Source organism: Neopelma chrysocephalum, unplaced genomic scaffold (genome assembly GCF_003984885.1).
Source record: "Neopelma chrysocephalum unplaced genomic scaffold, ASM398488v2 Primary Assembly neopelma1_143, whole genome shotgun sequence".
NCBI lineage: Eukaryota > Metazoa > Chordata > Aves > Passeriformes > Pipridae > Neopelma > Neopelma chrysocephalum.
The window spans coordinates 5,878,485-5,901,943 of record NW_020897805.1 but is presented as its reverse complement, the minus strand read 5'-3'; the positions used below and the strand labels follow the sequence as shown (position 1 = coordinate 5,901,943).

Genomic DNA, 23,459 nt, shown 5'->3' with positions numbered 1-23,459 from the left:
CACTTTCAGCTGCAGTTTCCACTCAAGACATGCTCAGATTGTCTGATAGAAATGAGTGTATGGAGCGGTTTGGCTTTGGGCATGTCACGTTCCTGCCATTGATCGAAACAGGAGTCCTGTCAGCACATCCTGGCCAGAATTTATCATGTGGACATACAGCAACCATATTCTATAATCTCTACACTCTTCTCCCTTGCCATAGTGACAATACAATCCAGAATTAAATCCACAACATCACCATTTTCTTTCAAGACAAACAGCAACACAACTTCTAGGAAAAAGGACCTGCCTGCCCCTTACACAATAGAGAGTGCATGCCTATGTGTGTGAAATAAGAGGAGTCTGCATGCTCTTGATGAACAAGCAGTCTATTCTCACTGACCTAGTTAGAAAAAACTCTTCCCCCCTTCCCCTTGTACTTTTTTTCCTCTAGATGTTTCTATTTTTGAGAACGACAAGCTGGAGAGATGCCATCCATGCTAGCAGAGAATAAAAATTCACAGTTCCAAGAACAAGATAAAATACAACATGCAAAAATGAAAATACTGAGCAATAACTACAGATTACATATATCATGTACAGACAGTTGCTCATCAACAGCACGTAAGTACCAAGCTCTCATCGACAGAACAGTTTCCTAATAATCCTGTAGATTCAAGCAGAGAACTTCCATGGAAAAAGAAAGTGACATAAAGTGAGTTATTACTCACACAATAAATCAACATGAACACCAAAAAGCATAATCTGCAAAGACTTAGACAGCTTTAATTTCATAATCTCTTCTTACATACATATATTTAAGGCACAGTGCAAAACCTTTAAACATTAACCATAGAATCCTTACTGCTGTAAACACTACTACTGCCTCGTGACAGGTTGCCTTCACAAGAATGAAATGTGGAACACATCTTCCTTGAAAAGAATCAAGGAAAGAAAACAGAACTTGACAAAACTTCTTTAAAACTTCTTTTGTGTCTTAATTAGACACAAAAACTCAAGCTGCTATCTCCACATATCAGGGAGTCAGACAGCCTGAAACCAACTCTGCATACCATATATATAAAACTTGCATTAAAATGGCATGCAATGTTTATACAAAACAACACCTTAAATCATACAACTGTGATTTTTGTTTTATAAAACAAACATGATTTCAGCATGATATAAGCAGAAAAGAAATAATGACCTGCCATTCATGGATTGCTGAGAGTGCTATACAGAATCCTGAGCAGATGGCACATAAGCTTGGTATTTTGGGTGTTTTTGGCATTTATTACCTACTATTTTTGAACTGAAGATATATGCAATATTATCTTTTAAAATGCAATTGCTTTAGAAGAAACAGGTCATTACACATTTACTTTTGGAGAAAAAAAAGATGCTTTACAGAAAAAACATAAAAATAGAAGCTTTTTAAGAAAAGCTCCATGTTCCATTTAGTCATTTCCACCACACAACTTGAGTAGGATTTTCCGGTAGTCTCCTGAAGTATCACCCTGGAAAGGAATGCAGAAAAAGAAAAGTTAAAGAACAACCAAAAGAGATGAAGCCAGGGTTGAAGAACTAAGAACTTTCTTTCCAGGGATGATTTGGTTCTACTTTTACAGAAATAAGAAGCAGAGTTTACATACACATAACTGTGCACATGCATGCTCCATATTTACTGAAACCAAGCTTTGACTAAGTTCAATTCATTAAATGGGTATGGCCTGTTCTGTTTCTGAATGTCAGAACAAAAGAGAAGTGTGGGGGGGAAAGATGCACAGCTTTCCCACCAGTGTCTCACTGCTTTAAAATCATACATTGGTGGTTACAGGGCAGGCAACTATTGTCATAGAAGCACATCTTCAGAGTTACACACTTGGGAAAAGCTCCTGTTGGGTAACCCTCTGTGGCAAATGGCAGCAACACCATATAGTTGCTGGCAAGCAAATCAAGACGTTTGGCACAAACCTATTCCTTCGGAATCTTTGCAGGATTCTTTCTAAATGCCACCAAGTTACAGCCTTTCAGTGTCAACAGCAGAAGGAATAAACAAGGGGCTTAACAGATTTGGCACCCTCATTACAAGGTAAATGAAAGTGGCACCAGTCACTTTCCTCCAGCTCGTACTACCCTGCCATTGTCAAGGCGCCCTCCTGACTGTTGCTAAGGCTCTTAACAACAGTAGGATGGTGGATCAACTGCTAAAGAATCTGAAGTTTAGTCTCTTTCCAAAATCTTGTATTTTCAAGAGAAAGAGAAGGAAATCCTCTACAAGATTTTTAGGAGCTTTACATTCTTTCAACACACATATGAAGCAGAGCACCATTGTTACTCAGTTGGAGGACTGAGTGGCTTCTGCAAGATCATATTCAGAGACTGGGACAGAGACCAGACTTGAAACCAGGTCTCTGAAACCCCTCTGGACCAATCTCTCTTTCCTTCCTTGTCTGTTAGCTTCCTTCCCATTTCTAGCTCATCTACCCCCATGCAAAAGCAAGTGCTGTCTGTTCTCTGGCACATCAGCCTCCACTCTCCCAATGAATGCAGCAAACCAACACAGCCAGCTACACTCAGAGCAGTTAACCGCTACTCAGCATCAGTATCCACGTTCTACCCCATAAAGGATGTCGTGGCAGGGAAGATAAAAATCTCCAAGTCTTACAGTGATATCTGTGTAGAGAGATTTGCCGTACATCCGCTTGTATTCTGCACGTATGTCCAGCAGGTCGACCTCACTGCGCGACACCATGATTCGGATCAGAGTCCTGTCTTTTGTTCCTGCTCCCTGAAACAAACAGAACAGCAATGTAATGTATTAATGATGGGTGGAAACGCTGTATGATACAGCACTAGTTAAAAATAAAATAACTCACCCCCCCCCAAAATACCTGTTTACTAGCATAACCCCACTGACTTCAATAAGCTTGAAAAGAATTTGGCCTATCACGTTTCAACAAATTAAATTTCATGGTAGGACACTAAGTAATTTCTCTGCCCAAGAACAATTTAAAAAAAAAGAAGGGGATTGACAGTGGTACAAGGGGACAGGAAAATTTAGTGAGTTTAATGGTCTATTTATTTATTTCTGCTAGACTTCCCTACTTAAGAGATACCAACTTCAATTAGTTTTAAGCATATTTGTGTTTTACCAAGTGAAGACTTTATGTATGGTTGTATTCATCTCTCTGTTAAGTGGATAAAATTAGCTAGATTTTTCCAGCCTTTCATAATAATCACTGCATCCTGTTAGTCATCTGCCCACTAAAAAATGCAATCCCTTCAGATGAACAGTTCATTCCAATGAGCTGTACAAGAATTAAAAAAACCCCACACTATAAGTTTATGTAACTTGTCACAGCCACTTACCTTCATAGCTTTGTATAATCTCTCTGCAAAAAAAGCTGGTGTGTTCTTGAGACACTTAACTGCAAAAAGAAACAGTATTACAGAAATCAGGCACTCCTCCTCAATCAGAACTCAGTAATTTTTTCAGTTTATCCTACATAGTCACATGCTTTAATTTTACATAAACATACACTTAATACAATGCAGCTTCCACTCCTTCTGTTAGTCACTGAAATGTTTTTTAATCCAAACAGTAGCTGCAATAAAGTTAAAGAACCTACATTTCATGGCTCAAAGCAAGCTTTTCTGTCACTAGAAACCATCTAGTGTGAAGCAGCCACAACGAACCTTCAAAGTCTAATGACCAGATTCTTGCTTACGAAGGAAGAAAAGGGGATGGGAAGGTGGCAGAAGACTTGAAGTGACACACAGTGCTCCTAGCTGCTTCTTAGTTCTGAATTTTCAAGCCATGCATGTGCAAAGTGTGGCAATTCGAGTACTGCCTAATATAACTTGGGTAGCCACCTATGATAGCAGAGAATCTTATGTGCTTCCTTCCTCTTAAGGGTGAGCTGCCACAACCCTTATTTTAAAGTTTTATTTTAGCCACCAAGTTCATTAGGATTGAAAAATTCTTAATGTGCTCAATTAGTAATGACTGGATTTTATATTTAAGTAGCACAGTTCACTAGAAAACTGAAAGAGCAAAATCCAAATCAAATCACTGTCACGTTAATCGGGATAATGAAAGAATCCTCCATCACTCACCAGAATTGAAATCTACACATTGATGCAATGTTGGTTACAAGTAAACAATCATGCAATCTGTGGCAAACTACAGAGAACACAGATCACACTTGACATTTTATAGCACAGAAGGGTATCAAAATCAATCACACAAAATCAATACAGAACCAAAGGGGTAAATCTAAATATTATTTCACGGCAACACACATTCTATACAGGAAGAAGTACTTTTCTGAGTAGGAAAATGTGGATGAGAGATAGTTCATCACACAACTGTCAATGATACATATAAAACTACTCAAAAATGAATGACAAAATGAAATGCACATTTCTGTATCACCGTATTTAGCTAAAACAACACACTTGCACTTTAAGATGTTTAAAGATGTTATTGTTAGTTACCAGTTGTACAATCCAGAAAGCTTTAAAGAAAGCAAAATTAAATATTTTCAATTAGAAAACCTTTTTTTCCTGCAAATAAGGTTCATAGAACAAATGATGTTAACATCATTGACTGATTTAGAGATATGTGCATATACATATAAATAGAAAAAACTCCACAAAATCTATTCAATAAAGGGAGTTACTCAGTGAATATTAATGACAAGCCTTGTTCTGAAGGCTACTGACTTGTTTGCAAGATACAGTCTCAGTTTTGAATCTGTATCTACATGGAGACCTGTCAAGTCACTGCAAAGCTCCATTAAGTCAAATGACTTTCAAACTCTGAGAATAAAGTTTCTTTACCAAGGCAATCTTTTACTACAAACACCGTGAAATACCTCTTTTCCCTAAGCTTGGTTTTCTAACAGTACTTTCTGAGGTGACAAATTTGGAATCCTGGAAAAGGTCTGAAAATGTATCACACACAATGAGCTAGATCCAGTTTGAGTCATTGAAAGACCAGTATAGTGCCACTGTGGCAAGCAGAGTAAGAACAGCAGTTACATAGTTCATATATGCACAAGACAGGAGTGAAAAAAATTAGGCTTTTAAAACTGATTCCTATTTTGAAAGATTTTGTTGCAAACTTCAACGAAAAAAATTTGTTGTGGTTGAGCCAAATATCCTCTCATATCTCATTTCCAACTGATGCAAATTTCATTTTTCCTATTTTGGTGGGAGTTTTTTGTGTCTGGTTTTTGGGTTGGGATTTTTTTTGGTGGCTTTTTGTTACATCACTATCATATTCAAAACCAAAGAAAAACACCTTTAAAGTAGGAGCTCTAGGTACCACAGTATGTTTACAGTAATAAACAGAAAAAGAAATGGAGATGTAAAGACAAAAGACAAGAAAGTGGCTCACAATTATATCTAGAATAAAACATTTCAGATAAAACTACTACACAACAACTGGAGGCCTTGCCCCAACCTCATGGAAATCAATGATGACCTCTGAAGGGACAACAGTAGATCTGAGGTAAGATTTTTCACTCCTCAGTACTGGAGGCAATCAAAAACAAAGATTTAACAAATCTGTAAACACAGGAAATGTGAAAAAAATAACCCTTTTGTGATCAAATTTAAGTTTTCTTTCTATTAAAAAGAGGTAGATGTAATTAATCAGAGTCAGTGCCTATATTTTGCTGGATTTCCAAGGCTGACCCAAATACTCCATTCTCACTGACTCAGCAGTTGGTACAGCTTCTCTTCACTTCTTAAAATAGTGTCAAGTACAGTTAATAATTCTCTCCTCATTTTAACACGTGAAATTTAAATTCTGTAGTTGCCTGAAGCAAGAGCCTGATCTGTCATTTTGAGGTGAATTAAGTGCCCCACTTTACCAACCACAAGTGACTTCACAGAAAGCTCAACAAGAAAAGCAGGAAACTGGAATTATTACCAACAAGAACATCCTTATCTGAAGCCACAGATGCCACCTGAGCCAATTCAGCTGTAGCAGAATACCAGAAATGAACTTGCTAAGCTGACACATACCTACAGCCAGCATGCCCTTTTCCAGGTCTCCAGACATTTCACGACATATGCTTTTCTCAATGTCCCGGTTGCACATCCTCTGGTACTCATTGAAGACTGTTAAGAAAACAGAGTTTTCAGGAGTTAGCTTTGCAAAAAATGGGTGGTGCTGGTACATGATGGATGGCTTCAATTTAAATTGCATTTCTCAACGTGATAGTGTAATGTACTCACACAAGTTTTAGCATCTCAAAGACTAACACTGTGCTATCAAGCATATTGTTCCATTTACACCTTATCTTGCTCCTTCTAGCCTGTCTAGTTCTGTCCTTCTTGTTAAAGGGCTAGACCAAGAAACCATTGTAATGGGAATAGTGAAAATTCTTCTAGGAAAGGCTTTGAGCGTCAATAAAATTAAGAAGAAAATATTCAGGTTCTCATACACACCCCTTTCCTACATTCAAGTACCTCAATACCCCAACAGAACATTTTAAAAGTTCTATGTAGTTACTAAAACATTCCCACCACTACAGACTGATGTAACACTTAATACTAACAAGTAAAAAGGGAAGGGAAGGTTGCAAGTGTCTTGTGCACACACAAGTATTCAAAAACAAACTACTCTAGTTTTTCAATTCTTTTGTCAGAGAAACATTTGAACAAGTAGGACCTCTACCTGCTCTGATATTTAAACAAGATGACTACAATGTGCAGCATTTGTTCAGCCTTTTCAAAGCAGAATTCACCCTGCTTTTCACTGATATCTCATTGTGCTCATTTTACAGATGGGGGAAATCCGGGGACAGAGTAATGTTGTACATTTTCACCATTACACACAACAGAATCAAGTTCCCGCTTGTTTAGGACACCATTACCTGCTCTGAGGTGGGCCCTGCTTCTTGCACACAGAATGGCATTGAACTTGGATTCATCAGTTCCTAGACGGTTCTCTCCAGCTGCATACAACTCCTAAGCAGGGAGGGAATTCACACTTCATTACTCAGAAACGTAGTCAGGCTGAACAGCTGAGTTACAGATTTGCTTCCTTACAGCCTCTCCACTTTTTATACTTATTTCTTAGCTTATGTACTGCTGGAAAACAGGAGCAAGCAATAAACAGCAACTAGTTCTAACTTTCCTATAATATGTTCTGCTTGGATTTCTATCTTGATGCATAAGTGCTCAAACATAAGAGCTCCAGATTACTAAAAGAAGGGAAATTGTTTAAAAAGTCCCTGAAAACTGTTCTTCCTAGTAGTCCTTACATCTAGCTTTTTTTCTACACCTCTAGGTGTGTTTTGGGAAGTTCTTGTCTTTTGCCTAAGGCATACTATGTAGAAAGTTAATTACATTGCTATTTAAATGACAGTAGTAAGCTAAAATGAGCCAGGGTTTTCCCTTTGCTATGTGGGGAAATGGAACATACAGGAAAAGTAACAGGGTAAGCATTACTAAGTCCAAGTGCCTTATTTGCTGCAAAAATCCAGAGTTCCTTAAATAAAACACAAAAGCTAAAGCAGGTGTTGAATAGATTAAAATTTAATGCATCCACATATCATCTCAAATCTCTTTGGGCAATTTCCTTAATAAACAGCACAATGGCATCATCCAACACTTGGAAAACCCAGAGAGCTGACAGAACAGAAGTAAAATATCCTATGGACTCTATACCCAAGAGCTTCATCTCTGTAATGCACCTACATGGCTCTAATGCTCTGTCAGGGCTTTTCATATTACTTTCATCCACTGAAACTTAAGCACTGCATCAGGAGAAGTCACAAGGTGTCCAAAACTAACAGTAAGCAGAAACCACACAAATTTCAGTGTATTGAGTTCACTGTACTTAGAAATGATGAAGCTTTTCTACTGACCTGCACATCTCTCTGGACAAGAGACATGTCAACAGTTGTACTTTCATCTCTGTTTCCCTGAAAGAATTAGAAGATACAGAAGTGTTACTGTTGGGCTTTGATGAGCTCCTTTCAAATTAAAACAACAATAATAACAAAAACAACCAAACAAAAACAAAGCAAACCCAACCAAACAAAAAACTCTCACCTACAAACACACACACAAACCAAATTCCAAAATCCCAGCAGGCAAGTACCTGAGCAAGTGAAACTAAAAGCCTCTGAAAGTGCCCAGATGTGTCACTTTTTATTGCTTCCTCCAGAGTTTTCTTAAATTCTGGAAAAGAGGTGCAATCATGAATCATCATACATCCCTGCTCATTTCCTAAATTCATATTATCAGTCAGTGATTAAGTAAGAAAAGGAAGAAAATTTGTATGGAGCAAATCTAACCTGCTTTATAGACCCTGTTGAGTTCCTGAATATGCTCATTACTGCGAGAAGCTAAGATTTCAATGAGACAATTTTCATCTGTGCCAACACCCTAAAACAAAGCATAAGAAGAAAACAGATTTCAGATTCTCATCTTTCTCCTACAACCTAGTATAAAAGAAATGTAATAAAATTATATAAAAAAATTCAGAATATAACCTTGTATAGAAAAAGACAAAGCAATTTAAATGTTACTAATGATGTTTCTAAGACACAGATATGTATTAAAGATACAAAATTGAACAGATAATTGAAATTATGATAACAAGTTTTCATTTAAAAAATGTCATCCTTCATCCCAGATTTAAGACATTTTAAGAATCCATTTTTTTACCATTAAAGATTAATTCTAACAGGTATTTAATTCTAACAGGTAACTATCACCAACTAATAGATAGCAGTTGCAATTACAATAGAGCTAATATTATTTCATCCTCGTAGATAGTTTAATATTGTGACTAAAGGTCATGTAAATATACGTACTGACCTTCATTCAAACATTGTCTAAAAATACAAATGTTTGACCTGGTTTTCTTTAAAAAAATCTAAATGTTTATAAAATAGTCTGATTGCTATAAAGTACTCAAAACTTCCATAAATATTTTAGAGAAGGTTCAGCATGAGATAGGAAAACACACTTTTGAGGTGGGCGAAAAGATAAAAAAAATGGTACACGCTGACCAAAATGTTTATGAAAAGAATGTTCTGAACTATTCTTGAGTACCAACTGTAAAGTTCCTGGAAACCCTTAAGTTGAGCGGGTTTATAACCAGTTCTATTACAGCTCTAAGCAAAACCCCAGAAATAAAGGCTCCCCATACAGTGGCTGGCTTAGAAGAGAGCTGCCTCAGTGCTTTACTCAAGACTTAACTGCAGAGGCTGTTAGAACTTGGTTTCTGCCTTTTCTGAGTATTTCTTTATCAATATATTTTTTGTTACAACACAAACCTATCAAATAAGTCTCTACCCTTAACCTATGGGAACAACATTTCTCCATTTTACTATCACATACTCCCAAGAAACAGAGTACAGAACAGTCAAACAGTGGGTTGAACATCTGGACAGAGAGGAGGGAAGGTAAGTCCAAGCTTTTAAATGGCAACCAAATATTTTATCAGCTCAACTATTTCCTCTGTCTTATAAATTTGTATCTCCTACACAAACCTTTATAGCCTCCTTGATTTCATAAGCATCAAACATGACAGGTGTCTTCATCATTGCCAAGATTGTCTTCTCAAAGTTACCTGATAGCTCAGACTTGAGATCCTTGATCAAATCCTAATGACAAGGAAAAACAAGGAAAAATGCATAAAGACCAAACTTAACAAAAGTAAATACGAAAAATATGCATTTTAATTAGAATTCTTTATGTACAAGCACCAATAATGTATCTTCAAAGTAAAGCTGTTCCACTTAACACTAAAACCAAAATAATGTAGTATGTACATTGAGGTAACTAAGGTCCAATTAAATAGACTGCACAGATCAAAGAGTCAAAGTAATGATTTAGGAGAGAAACTGCTTTACATGTTTTATCTGAAACACTGCATGAAGAATTCAAGAGTAGGTAAAAAGTAGCACCCTGAGCAGGCTATGGCTTACAAACCGTCTTCCCCTAAACCTCTTTCCAATCCTTTTTTTCCAAACACTAAGCCTTCTGACTTCCACTGGAGGAATGTAGGCTCATATTCCTTCTTCCTTCTGTTCTCCCGAAGTATTTACCTTTCCATAAGCTGTTTTGAAGGACAGCATTATCTGCTGCCGTTGCTTGTTCGAACGACTTCCAAGACAATCGATAATGGCTTGCTCATCGGTTCCTGTACAGGCACACAGACACCACAGGATGAACATCATGTCATGTGAGGACTCAGCCTTCTGTTTCCATTTGATCCTAAACTCTTCTGAACCCAGCTGAAGGACATGCATGCCTTTAATTCACCTACAATATCTACTCTTGCGTACGGCCACAGAACTGCAAGCTCTACCCCCAGTCAAACATAATAAGAACAACAAAAAAAAACCCCAACAAAAAACTAAACCAAACTCATTATGTTGTTTATGCCTACATGAACTTCCAATGATTTTTCTGATAACCAAGGACAATCACAGGTGAACTACCCCACTCAGTACATGTGTAACAATGGAGAAAGATCAGTGCTGAATCAAGCTGCAATTCTACTTTTAACTGAACCGTAAATCCACAGACTGCTCACCTAATCCCTTCATGGCCTTCCTTAAGACTTCTGCGTCCTTCAGAGGGTCAAAACCCGGTGCATCCGTGATTGTGCCTCGGTTTCCATGCTAAAATGAGATCAAATTGAGTTGCACATTAGCATTAAACAGTAAAATACTGTGTTTTACTACTTTGGAAAGATGCCTACTGTTACCAATTTTCTTTTTGTGAGTAAAGTAATAGAGAAAACTCAAAACAACCCTACCTAAAAAAATTTGTTCATTTCCACACACGAATTAATGCAAGGTCAAGAAGGCTCATTGATATTAAATCTGCTGTCCAATAATTAAGCTTTGATGATACTGTACATACAACTGGCAATACTTCATAAAGTTAGGAAAGACAACATTCATTATATTTGAATTCACATCGAATCTTTCTTCTTGAATAATGCAGTAAAACAGCATTCATTTCCAGTCATATGCACCTATATTGTTCCATTTGAAAAGGTTCTCTCTCTTCACTCAAACTTCTTTTCATAACTTTATTTTCAATTTGAGGATTGGTTTACACTACTACAATGAAGAAATTGTAGAGAAACATATACATCTCAAATTAAAAAAAAAAAGGCAGTGAATGCTCTTACTGTTACAGGAGAGACTGCAGGTCCTGTAGTTCCTGAGTAAGAGGGCATCGATGGATTCACAGCTGGACCTGGTGGATAATTTGGCATGGGCTGCTGCCCTGGGTAAGCTGCTGGAGGTTGTCCTGGGTAGTTCACAGGCTGCTGACCAGGTGGTGGTGTGGGCTGGCCTGGGTATCCTGGATAAGCTGGCATTCCTGATGGTGGATACCCCCCATAGGAAGGCTGCTGTCCTGGAGGAGGTTGCCCAAAGCCACCTGGAGGGACTGGTGGATAACCCCCAGGTGCTGAAGGATACATGCCTTGTGGTGCATTTCCTCCAAAGGTCCCTGCCAGGTTGGATGCCTGCAGTGACAGCCAATACAGCAAAAGACAGGAAGGGGTACAAACAGCTGAGTTTCAGTAATGTGCTCAATACAATACAACCTCCCACCTCACCAACACAGACAGACACTTACACATCTACAAAAGAACTTTGCACTAATCATGCCTTACTAGCAAGGAGGATGGAAAAAACCCGCCTGTGTTCAGTTGCCTCTTGCTTCACTGTGACCATCAGCTGCCATGCATCAGGAAGCAGAGCCAGACACATAACTGCCACTGCATCCCACACCACTCACACCAAAGCACACCCATGGCCACATACCTCTGATTCTAAAAATTTAAGCCAAATAATCCCAGCAACACAAAACTATGCTTAATCCTTCTCTGTCCATGGCTGCCTTGCATGATCACAGCATCCCCTGAGTGCAAGGGTCTTACTCTGAGCAAACTTTGGCTGTTTTATGAGACACTCGATGTGTTAGTAGTTTACAACTTGAAGGATTTCACAGACTACATTTGGAAAGACTTCTGCAGAAACTGCCACAAAGATACATCACAGCAATATCATCTCCCCACGTGACATGCTCGACCCCTCTTCTACAGAGGGACCAGAACTGATATTCAGTGACTGCAGCATTATCAGAAGCTACTTGCTGTGGATATTGCCACATGCACCCCAGATAGTTTGTTGCTCATTTTGCCGGCTGGCTGCCAAATTGCTTCATTTAAATCACTGCCTCGGGAAGGCATCTATATTGCAAATGTCTTCCTACAAACTGCACTCGTTATGCAGCAGAACAGATTTCTGAAGACTAAAGTTGTCAGAAGTGTCACTCACTTCTGTTCTATAAAAAAAAAAAATCACCCTGGAAACATCTGCATTTTCTTCGATCAATGTAAAAGGTTTTTACTTCCATCTGTTAAACATCAGTGCTTATAAGAGATAGTCAATCCTATATTCTTTTCAAGGATGAGTCATTGATACCTCCTTACTCTGACTGGGCAAAATCCAGGTAATAGGCAAAATCTGGACTGTGTTTGCCAATGTGAATATATTAACAGAGGATACTCTGTGCTAATAGTCTTTTTCCCCACTCCTCTACACAGCAAAAGCCAAGTTATATTAGTTTTATGTCCGTGACTTTTGAAGCTAGACTCTTAAATCAACATTTAACTAGTGCTCTGTTTTCCTAAAGCAAGGAATAGCTTCCAGCAACCATTTTCTTCAAGAGATGATACTGAATGCTCAATACCTAAACAGATTAGACACAAAGGCAGAGAATTCAAGTGATAAACTTCTCAGTGACAATGCCAGAAACACAACTTTACACTTAAGGAAGTCACATTAAATGAAAGCAAACTCACCATTCCAGCCATTTGGTTGGGATTGAACTGGTTTGCATAGCCAGACACATTTTCCAGACCAATTGGAGGTGGATTTGAAGGTGGATAGGCAGCACCACCCCAAGGACCGCTACCTGAAATCAAACATAGCTGTGCTGAAACAAGAAACTACACCTTTTTAAACTTCTTACCACTTAAATTTCTAATGTAATAGGTGTTCAACACTACAGGAAAATCAACTGAAGAGGTGCAGGGTAGCAGTGCAATTATTATATAAAGAGAAATTTCACTGGATATTTCTAGTCATGTCCAAATCTGTAAAGTCTCATTTACAACTCTAATCCTATTTCAAGGTTAACACTCAAGACTTAACACAATAAACACCATACTTTGACTAGAGAGTAGTTTCACTTAACTATCAAGTTGTCCAGGTATCCCAGTAGGAAGACAGTATTAATTCCACTGATGCTGCAAATTTGAGAGATGCCCTCAGAGCACGACAGTCCATTCACAGATACCCAAGTCATAAAACTTGGCTGCACACAGCAGTATGGTCTAACTTAAGCCAGAATACTCTGCTGAGAAATAGAGTTTATCCTCCCCGGTAGTCTGGCTTCTCACTGTACATCACTTCCCCTTCCTGAATTAGCTTGCCTAACTCCAATTGGCCACTTTCTTTCTACCAACAATACTAAAAACTGTAAAGTTCACCCTGATAACCAAGCAGTAGTTGCATATTTTAACAGCACTCTGCCTTCCATATGCAACCATCTGCTTAAGAATAGTGAATTAAGGATAATTTCATAATAAAGAGCCTAATTCTTTGTGGGATATGGTTTTAAGCAGTGTGACTGATTCCTCCCCATACTTGTTTTTCTCACCAGCTACCTTCACGACTCAGTACCAACAGATCCTTGACACTTTCTGAATTTTTTCAAACTGTGACCATCTCCTAGTGCTGAGTGCTTCATCTCAGATGAATGAAAATGGACTTTATATGAGCACATGGCAGAACACACATATTAGATAAATCAGAATCCCCAGCACAGATGAAACAGGACTTAAAAAGAGCACACAGAAAGCTTTGGTGAGTCAAGAAAACATCCAGCAGTCTTGTTCTTTGTCCATGCCACCTTTCCACTCCAGACAGGACCACCACTGCCATTTAATGTTTACTTCATCTAAGCAACTTACCTGGTGCTGCTGGTGGATATCCACCTGCTGGGGGATAGCCCGGGTAACTCATTGCAAAGATCTGAAAAGCAAATGGGATACAGTTATTTTCTGTAATGCTTCATTCATTACACCACATACAACTAAGAGGTAACATGCATGCAATAGCCAATTACCAAAATTTAGACATAAACTGCCCACTCTGCCCAGGCTTTTCTCTGAGAAACCTCTTTACCATTCTTTTTGCTGGACTAATAAACATATTAAGATAGCTAAGTAGTTGCAGAGTCACTCCTCAGACTACTTTTCTTATTTGTTCCAGTTGCTACTTACTGCTTACTTGGTCTATTCTGTTGGTGAGGATGTATTACTTGAACATGCTTCCTTTATTGAGCTATTAAAATCTCCATAAGTTTGCAGCTTATACAGAACAGTCTGATTAATCAAGAGTAGAAAATCATTTGACAAACAAGCTACATCTCAAGTGAGTAACTGTATGAGAAGTGCTAGAAGGCATCTAAATGCAGACATCTGCTAAAGTGCAAGGTCAGAGTAAGAAGCACAAGGGATACACCTTCATGCTTACGGCATTGTCATAAAATATGGAGGGTTTACTGACAGGGTAAGATCACTAGAACAAATTGGATCTCAAAATGGATAGTGCCTCTGTCAGCACAGAGGTGCACAGAGTCATTAGATGTTCAAAATAGAAGTGGAGGTCAAAAAGGAAGAACAGCTAAATGAAGGACAAAATTAAAACTGTCTTCCAGAATACAAAAGGCCTTATTTTAAACAGAACAACTCCCGGGAACAATGGTAAAAGTAACTCAAGGAGCTTGTTCCAGATAAAGAAAACATCCACAACGAATCTCAACTTTTTAGAGGTTATTTTTAGTGACAATTCCCATTGTCTATTTTTAGAACTGCTGTGCAAACTATCCCTTTCCTTTTTTTTCCCCCTCTTTCCCCTAAAGCCCTACCTTTTGCATCTGGCTTGTTTTGCCATGTTTTGGATTTCAGCTGTGGAGTTTTGTTTTGGATTTGGTTTGCGTTGCAGGGGGGTGGTGGTGCTGTTCTTGTGGAATTGTTTTCATTTTGCATAATCGTATTAACTTTCCTTTCTGGTTTGCATGGTTCTCTTGCACAGCAACAGTGGAATGGAAAAACACCTTTTTTTTTTTTTGGTAAAGAAAATACAATTAGGGAATCTTCAATCTATTTAAAAACTGTTTGGACTTCATGCTGCATGCACTAATTTAAATCTAAAAAGAGAGAGAAATCAACTAAGAGAAACTGAAATGAACAGAGGAGATCAGAAGTTATAACCCTACCTTACCTATTCCAGTATGTAAAGTGTCTAACAGACTCAATAAGCAAACACAGTTTCTCAGCAGGTTCAGGTGTATGGGATGGGAGAGAGGTCAGAAGAAAAAAAGATTAAAAAAAATTCAAGAGAAGGCAGCCTGGCACTTCAGAGCCTCTCTAATTCACTAATAGGCTTTACATAATAAAGCATAAAAAATAAAAATCAACAATTATTACCAAGTCACTCAAAAAAACAACCAAAAACACACACACAATCTGGATTCTTAGCATGCATAATGTCAATGTGTACATTTTTAGATACAAATTATTACAGCACTGTAATGAATTTTATTTCTTCGGGTGCAACCATAATTATTTTTTATTTTTTAGCTTCACATGCAAATACAATAATGACAGGATACTCAAAAAAATTGTAGGATGCCTTTTCAATAAAGCTTTAGGTACAAATTTAAGGCAAAAGGCTTGGTTTTGTTTTTTTTTGTTGTGGTAGAGGGTGGGATAGACCTTGTTTTTCTTAGCAAGGTTGTTTGCTTGCTTTTAATCCTATATAGAATATTCATTTTAAATTGAAAAAAAAATTAAAAGAGTCTTTTGGTAATTAAAGCTGAGGTTGAGAAGTAACAGCTAACTTCATTAGCAACCTGAAAAAAAAATGTTACTCTCTATATAAAAATGTTCCACTTGCTTCTTTCGAACACTGTATTTATCCAGGACCTTTCCAAGGGGAAATTTTCCCAGACTGGTTTGATTCCAGGCAAACTAGATACACAAACACACTGACTCCTCATGTTCAAAAACTTCCCTGATGACTGCCTTTTCTGTAGTTCACTGAGTCTCTGTTGGCCAATTCTCTAACTTAAGAAATATTAACATAGAAAGGTAAGTTTCCCAACCATTCCCACAACCTTGTCTCCATTTCATCTTCAAATCCCATCTTCCAAACTTTCTGATGCTACATCCACTAACACCTTACTAAAATTGTTAGTGACAAGCAGCACTTGGCTACTGACAACAAAGTGGTGACACGGGCCAGGGAACAGAAGATACAGAAATCCACCCTGCTATACAAATATTGCGTGGGAGGATACAGGAACAGCAAGGTCTGTGTTTGCTCAGTCATAAAAAAAAGTAGTGCATAAGAGGAGGAAAAAATCCAAACAACCAAACCACACATGGAAAGAGGGAGTGCCCTGAAGGAAATAGAGAACAAATACTGTTAAGGTCCTCTCCCTATTCCCAGTGTTCAGCCCTGGAGATCGACCTCAGGACTCTATAAATAAAAGATCTGAGGTTTTACTCCCACAGTGAACATTGATTGCTATCGTGCTTCACACTGCAAGCCATGAAGTGCTCAGGCTCTTCAGCATTTTCCTGCTGCTTGGCAAAGGTAAGAGGAAACAGAACTGCTCATAAGAGATTAAATCTGTAATATACTTTCAATGGGAATCTTGAAAATATGCTTCTCTAAGACACAGCACGGCAGAAAAAGGACTACAACTGAAGAAATTTGTATCAAAAATACAAATTACATATAACGATGGCAGAAGTAAAGAATAAAACTGTAAGGCTGCCAGAAAACTTCTGTTTCAAGGTACAACAGAAATAAGATCAGCAACTACATTCACACCCATTGCTGGAATTTATTTAGTGACTGCTGTTCGGGGTCCAGCTATGCCAAGGTTCAAATAATTTGAGGACAAAAAACGGATGAAAAACCATGACCTTTATTTACCAAAAATAATTAGTTTCATTATGCCCATTTCACAGGGAACATCGAGTAAGGCTAAACCCTTGGCCTTTACTCCTCCACAGGGTTAATTACCAGGATACAGCAGAAAAGGCAGCCTAAAGCTATAAATTACGGTGCCTGCTCCGAGACTGATCCCTGATTGTGAAACCAGAAACCAGCAGAACAGAATTTATGACCTTACAATACGCTGTCGTTTTTCATCAGATATGAACTGAGGCATCCAACACTGTGCTTTTGCAAGACAAGGACAAGCCACAGTCAGCATCACACCAGCTAACTGCTATTTTATGAGCCTGAGCAAGATTCATCTTTGACTCAAGCACTGCAGCATACAAGTTGTTCTCTCTTGTACCAGGTGAAATATTTTTCATCCTGACAGATAAAATTTCTCATTAAGTCTTCTGTGTATGTGACTCCCTGTCTAGTCTTCCTTTCACTATCAAAAAAATAATGTAGTAGAATGGGTTCCTCTTCCAACAGGGCTAATTTCATGCCACCCAAAACTCAGGAAAACTCTTTTACACAGATCTTATCACTCATTGCTTACCTTTACTGGGCTTCATCCAAGAACACATATTTAAAGAGTACTAGTATATCATCTACTTCCTATAGAAAAACTTTCCTTAAAAAAACCCAAACCAGCTCTGAACAGATGGCAAAACAGAAACAAATTCAAATAAGGTTTTTTTAAAAAAACTGTCCATTTCAATTGCTTCCTAGTATTGCAATTCAGGAGCACTGCCAGTTTCAATGATCCTTCTAATTTATACCATCATAATAATTACTATTCTAGAAATACTTTATTGGAAGATAATCTAGCACTTTTTGACCTGCTGGCATAAGCAGGGAACAAGGAAGAGCATCAGAAAGGTAGCACTTGCAAATCTAGTCAAAGTAAAGTAGAGCAGTTGCCAGTCCAACAAAGAAAAGCTGAATGGGAAGACAGACACATAAGCCACAACTGAGCTACAAAAATGTTGAATAAGAACATTCATGCAACTTTTTCAGTGATAGAAGCCCTACATATATGCTCAAGGCAACAAAACCCAAAGAACTTAAACGAGCTGCAAGGACTTTCAAGATCCACGTGCAGCAAAAACATGAGTTAATTCCAAGAGGGTGATTTCACTTTGGCTTCCTACTCTGCCCTGATCCAAGTGCTTCCTTTCGTAGCACACTCTTGTATTTTAAATATTCCAAGGACAGTATTGCAAGTCAAAACATATATGACAACACAAATATACTCTCCAAACAATGTAAGAAGCAAGAAATAATACCAAATTAAGTTTAAGAGATGTGTGAAGAAACAATGGAATGAGATTGTTCTATTTCAAACTCATAACTTGTCATAGAAATAATTTGTTGCAAAAACCAGTCATGCTATAAATAGTCTGAATTATGTTTCCGATTGACTAATGCCTCAGAGATTTATGCTCCTCTATTTTAAGTTCCACCATGCAAGAACAAAATTTTTACATCATTTGTGCAAGTCAGAATAGGTACATACCAATGACTGCATGAACTAAAGCAATAGTGTGACATTCAGTACCCTAAAACAATTACTAGAAAAATACCTGATTGTTCATTTCACACCAACGATTTTTAATTAGTTGCTGTGCCCGAGCCTGAAGCACAGAGCCAGGGAGTGGCCCCACTGCAAAAGCAGGAGGGTTCCAGCATTCCCCAGCCCTGCGAGGTAACAAAACAAAAGGATGACAAAACTCCTCTGACAATACTTCCCACGTTTACGCTGTTTGGGCTGCAGAAGAAGCCAAATAACAGCAAGTTGTCCAAGTGACAACTCACCAAAGATAGGCACACTGGCAGGACCTGCACAGGACCTTAGCTAAAGGTTGTATGGATGTACTGTACACTGTGCACAAAACCTCTGTGCCCTGCACCAGGCTGACAGCCTGGGGACGCCACAGATGAAAAACAGGTAAATATGAGTGTGCAAATACATCAGCTTTTTCATAAAGGTGATGGCTTTCATGCTTTCTAGACAGGGAAGGCTTACACACGCAGCTGTCCAGCAACACCAGGAAGATTACCACTCATGAGTGAGCAAATGGACACACCCCCGTTCATTCCAGACTATACAGACTTACTGATTTACAGTTCATTAATTCTTTCCAGGAACAGACTTACTCATGAAAGAGTGAATTTAGGGTAGTAAACTAGAAAGACAGGTATTTCACAACAACCATAAACAAGCATTGTGAAAAGAAAGCAAGACAATGGCCTTCAAACCCAGCCTGCACTTGATATAGCAAGCTTTGGTCCTAAAAGTGTACCACTGAAAAGTAAGTATTTTTTCCCCCTAAATCCTAACATTTGTAAGATGCATTTATTCTCCTAGCTAATAGCAAACCGAGTATTTTTAAAACACTGTCAAATGTAGCCAATAATCAGTTACTTGCACTATAGAGAGGTGCACTGTTTATGCAATAAGTGCAATTTTCCAAGCTTAAAGTTGTTATCTCTAGCAACAATAACAGGGATATTTGTGCTGTCTGCTTCAGGTAACTTAAGCACCTAATCTAGAACAATTGGCAAGCCCAAAGTTCAAAACTAACATGTTTTTTGACCCAAGCCAGAGGTCTTTGGGATGCAGAAATTAATCACAGCGAGTATCACTTCATATGCATGTTGACTGTACGGCTACAGTAAAGTTTTAGCACAAACAGAGGCCTTCAGAAGCTTTAAAACTCATTTATATTTTTAATATGGGATGGATTTGTTTGACAGTTCTTAAGCCTGCCAGAAGTTCAGATCCAAAAGCCTGAATCAGATGCCCACCTCTCCTACAGCTGAACTGAATTAATGACTCCAAAAAAGAAAGGAAATGGTGAAGTCCGGTGCTTCCTCAAGAGAACAGCTGAGCTAAAGAACAGAATGACCTACCAGCGACACTTTCCCAATGCCCTCAAAAAAACCCCACCACACCCACACTTTGTACTAAAAGAAAAAAAAAACAACAAAAAACCAAAAACCAAAACACTTTTAACCCTCCCTTAGCAATAAGACAGTATCTCCTCTCTCGGTCAGAGAAAGCATAAGGGAAAAAAGGAGGCAGTATCTGGCAGGGACTTAGTTCACTTTCTTTGTGTATCTTAGAAAAGGACATTTTTACATATCAGACACCACTGACACTCTGCACTGCACAGGGAACAGCCAAGTAGTGGGACTGTGTGGGCTTGTGTTTGTTTTATTCAGTCTAACTTTACACAATCTAGTGATTAGCACTGGTCCACACTCAGCATCTGTCACAGCTGAACAGTATGGACACAACTGCACATATACAAACAAAAAAACAGCTGCTAAGCATAGGCAGGATTGGCTGCCTGGTCAATCACAAGCACATAAGAAAAACTGTGTCCTAGATGGGCACCAGTGAGTCCCTACTCTGACCCGTAAGTGACTTCAGGCTTGCCCCAGCCAGCATCTAACCTCTTATCAAGATTCTGCAGTGAGCTCTGATAAAATCTGGAACAAACATGGAGCAACAATAGGAGTGCCACTGTTATTGCTGTCCTTTGATTTGCTTTTACCACTGCATTACATTCTTCCTAGCTTGGGCAACTGCCTGAAGGAAATTCAGCATTTACATCAAACACACCTGCTTTCAAACAAACTGGCAAAAGCAAAGGGACGACCTTCGCTTCTGTATGTGACAACAACTCCAGTTTCAAATAGGTGAAAGTGTTGCTCACTGAGGGGTAAACATGCAGCTTTTTCCTCTTTTTTTTTTCCTCCAAAAAAGTCTTTTACCACATTCTTCAAGAGAAACTCAAAAAAAAAGTCACTACATATAGCTAACAAGTCTCTGTCCCTATTTCCAACAGTTTACATAATACATTTTTAAAATATATCCAATAAGAAACATGTTTCAAGGTAGTTGACATAAATGTACGAAATAAAACAAGAAATTACACTGGTGCCATTATTCAGTTGTATATTTAATGTAATGGAAGCCTTTAACTGCAATTTGAAACTGACAGAAAAGTTTCTATGGATGATTACATAAAGCCTTGGCTAAACATAAATGAAACTTTCAAATTGTTTAGAAGTCCTGCTATTTCTGTAGCCACAATTAAACCATCTGCTGTTTTCAATTACAACTCTGCTTTAACTTCAGCTTCCTTTTTTATCCCTAGATCTCTATAACAGAACTAGAACTATATAAGCTGTGTCTTAGCTCTGATTAATGCAATGTTACTGAACAGACCCTCTGGAAGGTCCATCTTTTGAAACTTGCTAGAGGTCTAGGAAACAGCATCTCCTGTGAACTTCAAAGCAGACAGATTTCTTGGCTTGACTTTTTGTAGTAGATCAAGTTCAGTATTTTGTTACCTAACACTACATCTTTACAATGTTTTTTATTTGACTACATAAAGGCCCCCATGAAATATATTCATCCCACTGCTGGTTTCATTATATCTTTTAGTGACTTCTGACATTTCACAGAATTTCCAGTCTAATGAGTCAAAACTTCTGGGGATTATAGAGAACAAGCTAAAGAAGTGACAAAGCATATGAATGAATGTGATGACTATTCCAGAAAATTTAAGTACAGATTCACAGAGACATTTGGCCTCTGACCTCATACTGAGGTCAAATAAGAGAAAGATGCATAAATATTGTTGACATAAAATCATTAGGCCCTTCAAAATCTTGCTGAATCTTTATAGTATTCTATACAACAAATTCTCCCAGTGGTTTGGGAGCAGGGGGGAAAGAAGTCACAAGAAGTAGCTACAGAGGCACTTTCAGGAAGAAAAAAATTCAGCAGAAATGCAGTGGGGACAGGGCCACAGGTGAAACGGGAAGCAATGCTCAGTGCAAGTTATCCTGCTGCATCAGTGGGAGGAGAGTGGTCCACATGACTCTCACAGCAGCTTGCAAAACAGGAAATTATAGAAATAGCCAAGCTAGGGGGAAAGCGTTCATATACTCAAGCTTTACAGCAGGCACACACTCGCACTAGTTTTGTACTGTTTCTAGATTACTGTGAGTGCTCCAGTAAAGCACTGACTCACTTCAACAGAAAATAACTGTGCCGGGGGTTGTCAGGGAATGAACCTCCCACCTCCTACAGCAGCCAGGCTTTTAGATGCACAAACCCTAATAACGAGCTCCTTCATCAAAACACACTGCACCAGCACTTTTTTTCTCTCTCACCAGTCTGCTTTCTCTCCACACCTTCATCTCAGTCTTTCTGACCCAGTGCATCTGGCTCCGTTTTAGGCTGAGCTGCCTTACATGCTTCTGCCACTCCCTCAAGAACGCTGTCCCTCAGCTGTCCCTCCTTATCAGGAAGGAGCTTCCAGGAACTACCATTAATCTATGAAAGAAAGAAAAACATATCCCACGAAAATACTCCCTTACTGCCCAGAAACAGGATGGGGACAGAGAGGAACTTCACCTTTCTTCAATATGTTTGTGTGGTTTTCTGTCGCACACACGTAGCAAGAGTTGAAGAGTGTTGGTTTTAAGACACTTAAGTGTCTCGAAGTCACTCTAAGTACATGTCGTATAAGAAGTAGTAAAGTATAAGAGGTAGTAAAGTTCTGCAGTTTGCACAATGGGACCTTCGGGGGAGAAGGGGGGAATAAAAAAAAAAAAAAAGCATTGCGTAATGTCCAGGCTACCATCTTAGGCTGCTTTCTAACTGTACGCATCTAAATTACAAGCTCGAGATAAGATACGGGCACAGGCAAAGTACCGAACTGCAACCACAACAGCAAAACACCCATTCTCCTCCGAAACCACCCCATTTCCCTAGGAAACAGGAGTCGTTTCCTACCAACCGCGGAGCTCCAGGACGCCCCGACCTCCCCTAAGCCCAGCCCCGGGCCGCTGCCCGTCACCCCGGCTCCTGCCGCCCCAAGGTCCCCGTCCCTGCGGGGACACGGCCCGGCCCCCAGCGCCGCGGGGACACCGCGGGGACACCGCACGGCCCCGCACACGGGCTGTCCCTCGCCCCCCGCCCCGTCCCGCCGCGGGGGTCGCGCCTACCGCGGGTGCTCGGGAGTCGCTGCGGCCGCCGCCCGTCCCGGCTGCTCGTAGCGCTGCGGGCGGGGCCGGGGAGCACCAGGAGGAGGAGGAGGCGGTGGAGGAGGAGGAGCCGCTGCGGCCCCGGCTCCTTCGCCCTCCCCGCCGCGGTGCGAGGGCGGGCCGGGGGCGGGCGCGGCCCAGGCAAAGTACCGGGGAGGTGCCCGGGCCGGCAGCGGGCACCGGTCGGGGCTGGAAACACAGTACAGCAGGTCCGACCGAGAGGCGGCTTCCAGCGAGGGGCCCGTTTGATAAAAACAAAACACACGGCGGGGAGGGGGGGTAAAGGAGCTCCGCCTTTCACATGGGCAGCCTGGGCATTCCCCGAGGGCACAG

General features: G+C 39.5%; 2 protein-coding genes across 3 annotated transcripts in view; one reads left to right on the top strand and one right to left on the bottom strand.

Moving 5' to 3' along the window:
* Positions 1–15,312, top strand: part of PLAC9 (placenta specific 9) — a 28,567-nt gene extending 13,255 nt beyond the window's left edge. The window contains exon 5 of the transcript XR_003536909.1: positions 15,302–15,312. The gene's annotated coding sequence lies outside the window, so the exon portion shown is untranslated. The remainder of the gene's footprint in view (positions 1–15,301) is intronic.
* ANXA11 (annexin A11) lies at positions 131–23,160 on the bottom strand. 2 transcript variants are annotated; one of them, XM_027700080.1, is made up of 15 exons: positions 23,088–23,160; positions 14,015–14,075; positions 12,842–12,954; positions 11,156–11,497; positions 10,550–10,637; positions 10,059–10,153; positions 9,501–9,614; positions 8,298–8,388; positions 8,102–8,181; positions 7,866–7,922; positions 6,870–6,963; positions 6,016–6,111; positions 3,352–3,410; positions 2,648–2,770; positions 131–1,496 (listed from the first exon to the last, which is right to left on the bottom strand). In XM_027700080.1, exons 2-15 carry the CDS (start codon positions 14,064–14,066, stop codon positions 1,437–1,439), a joined length of 1,464 nt encoding a protein of 487 aa, XP_027555881.1. In that variant the 5' UTR covers positions 14,067–14,075; positions 23,088–23,160; the 3' UTR covers positions 131–1,436. The 2 variants fall into 2 exon arrangements, with proteins under 2 accessions (XP_027555881.1, XP_027555883.1); XM_027700082.1 differs by having other exon boundaries at positions 11,171–11,497.
* Positions 23,161–23,459: the final 299 nt, after the last annotated feature.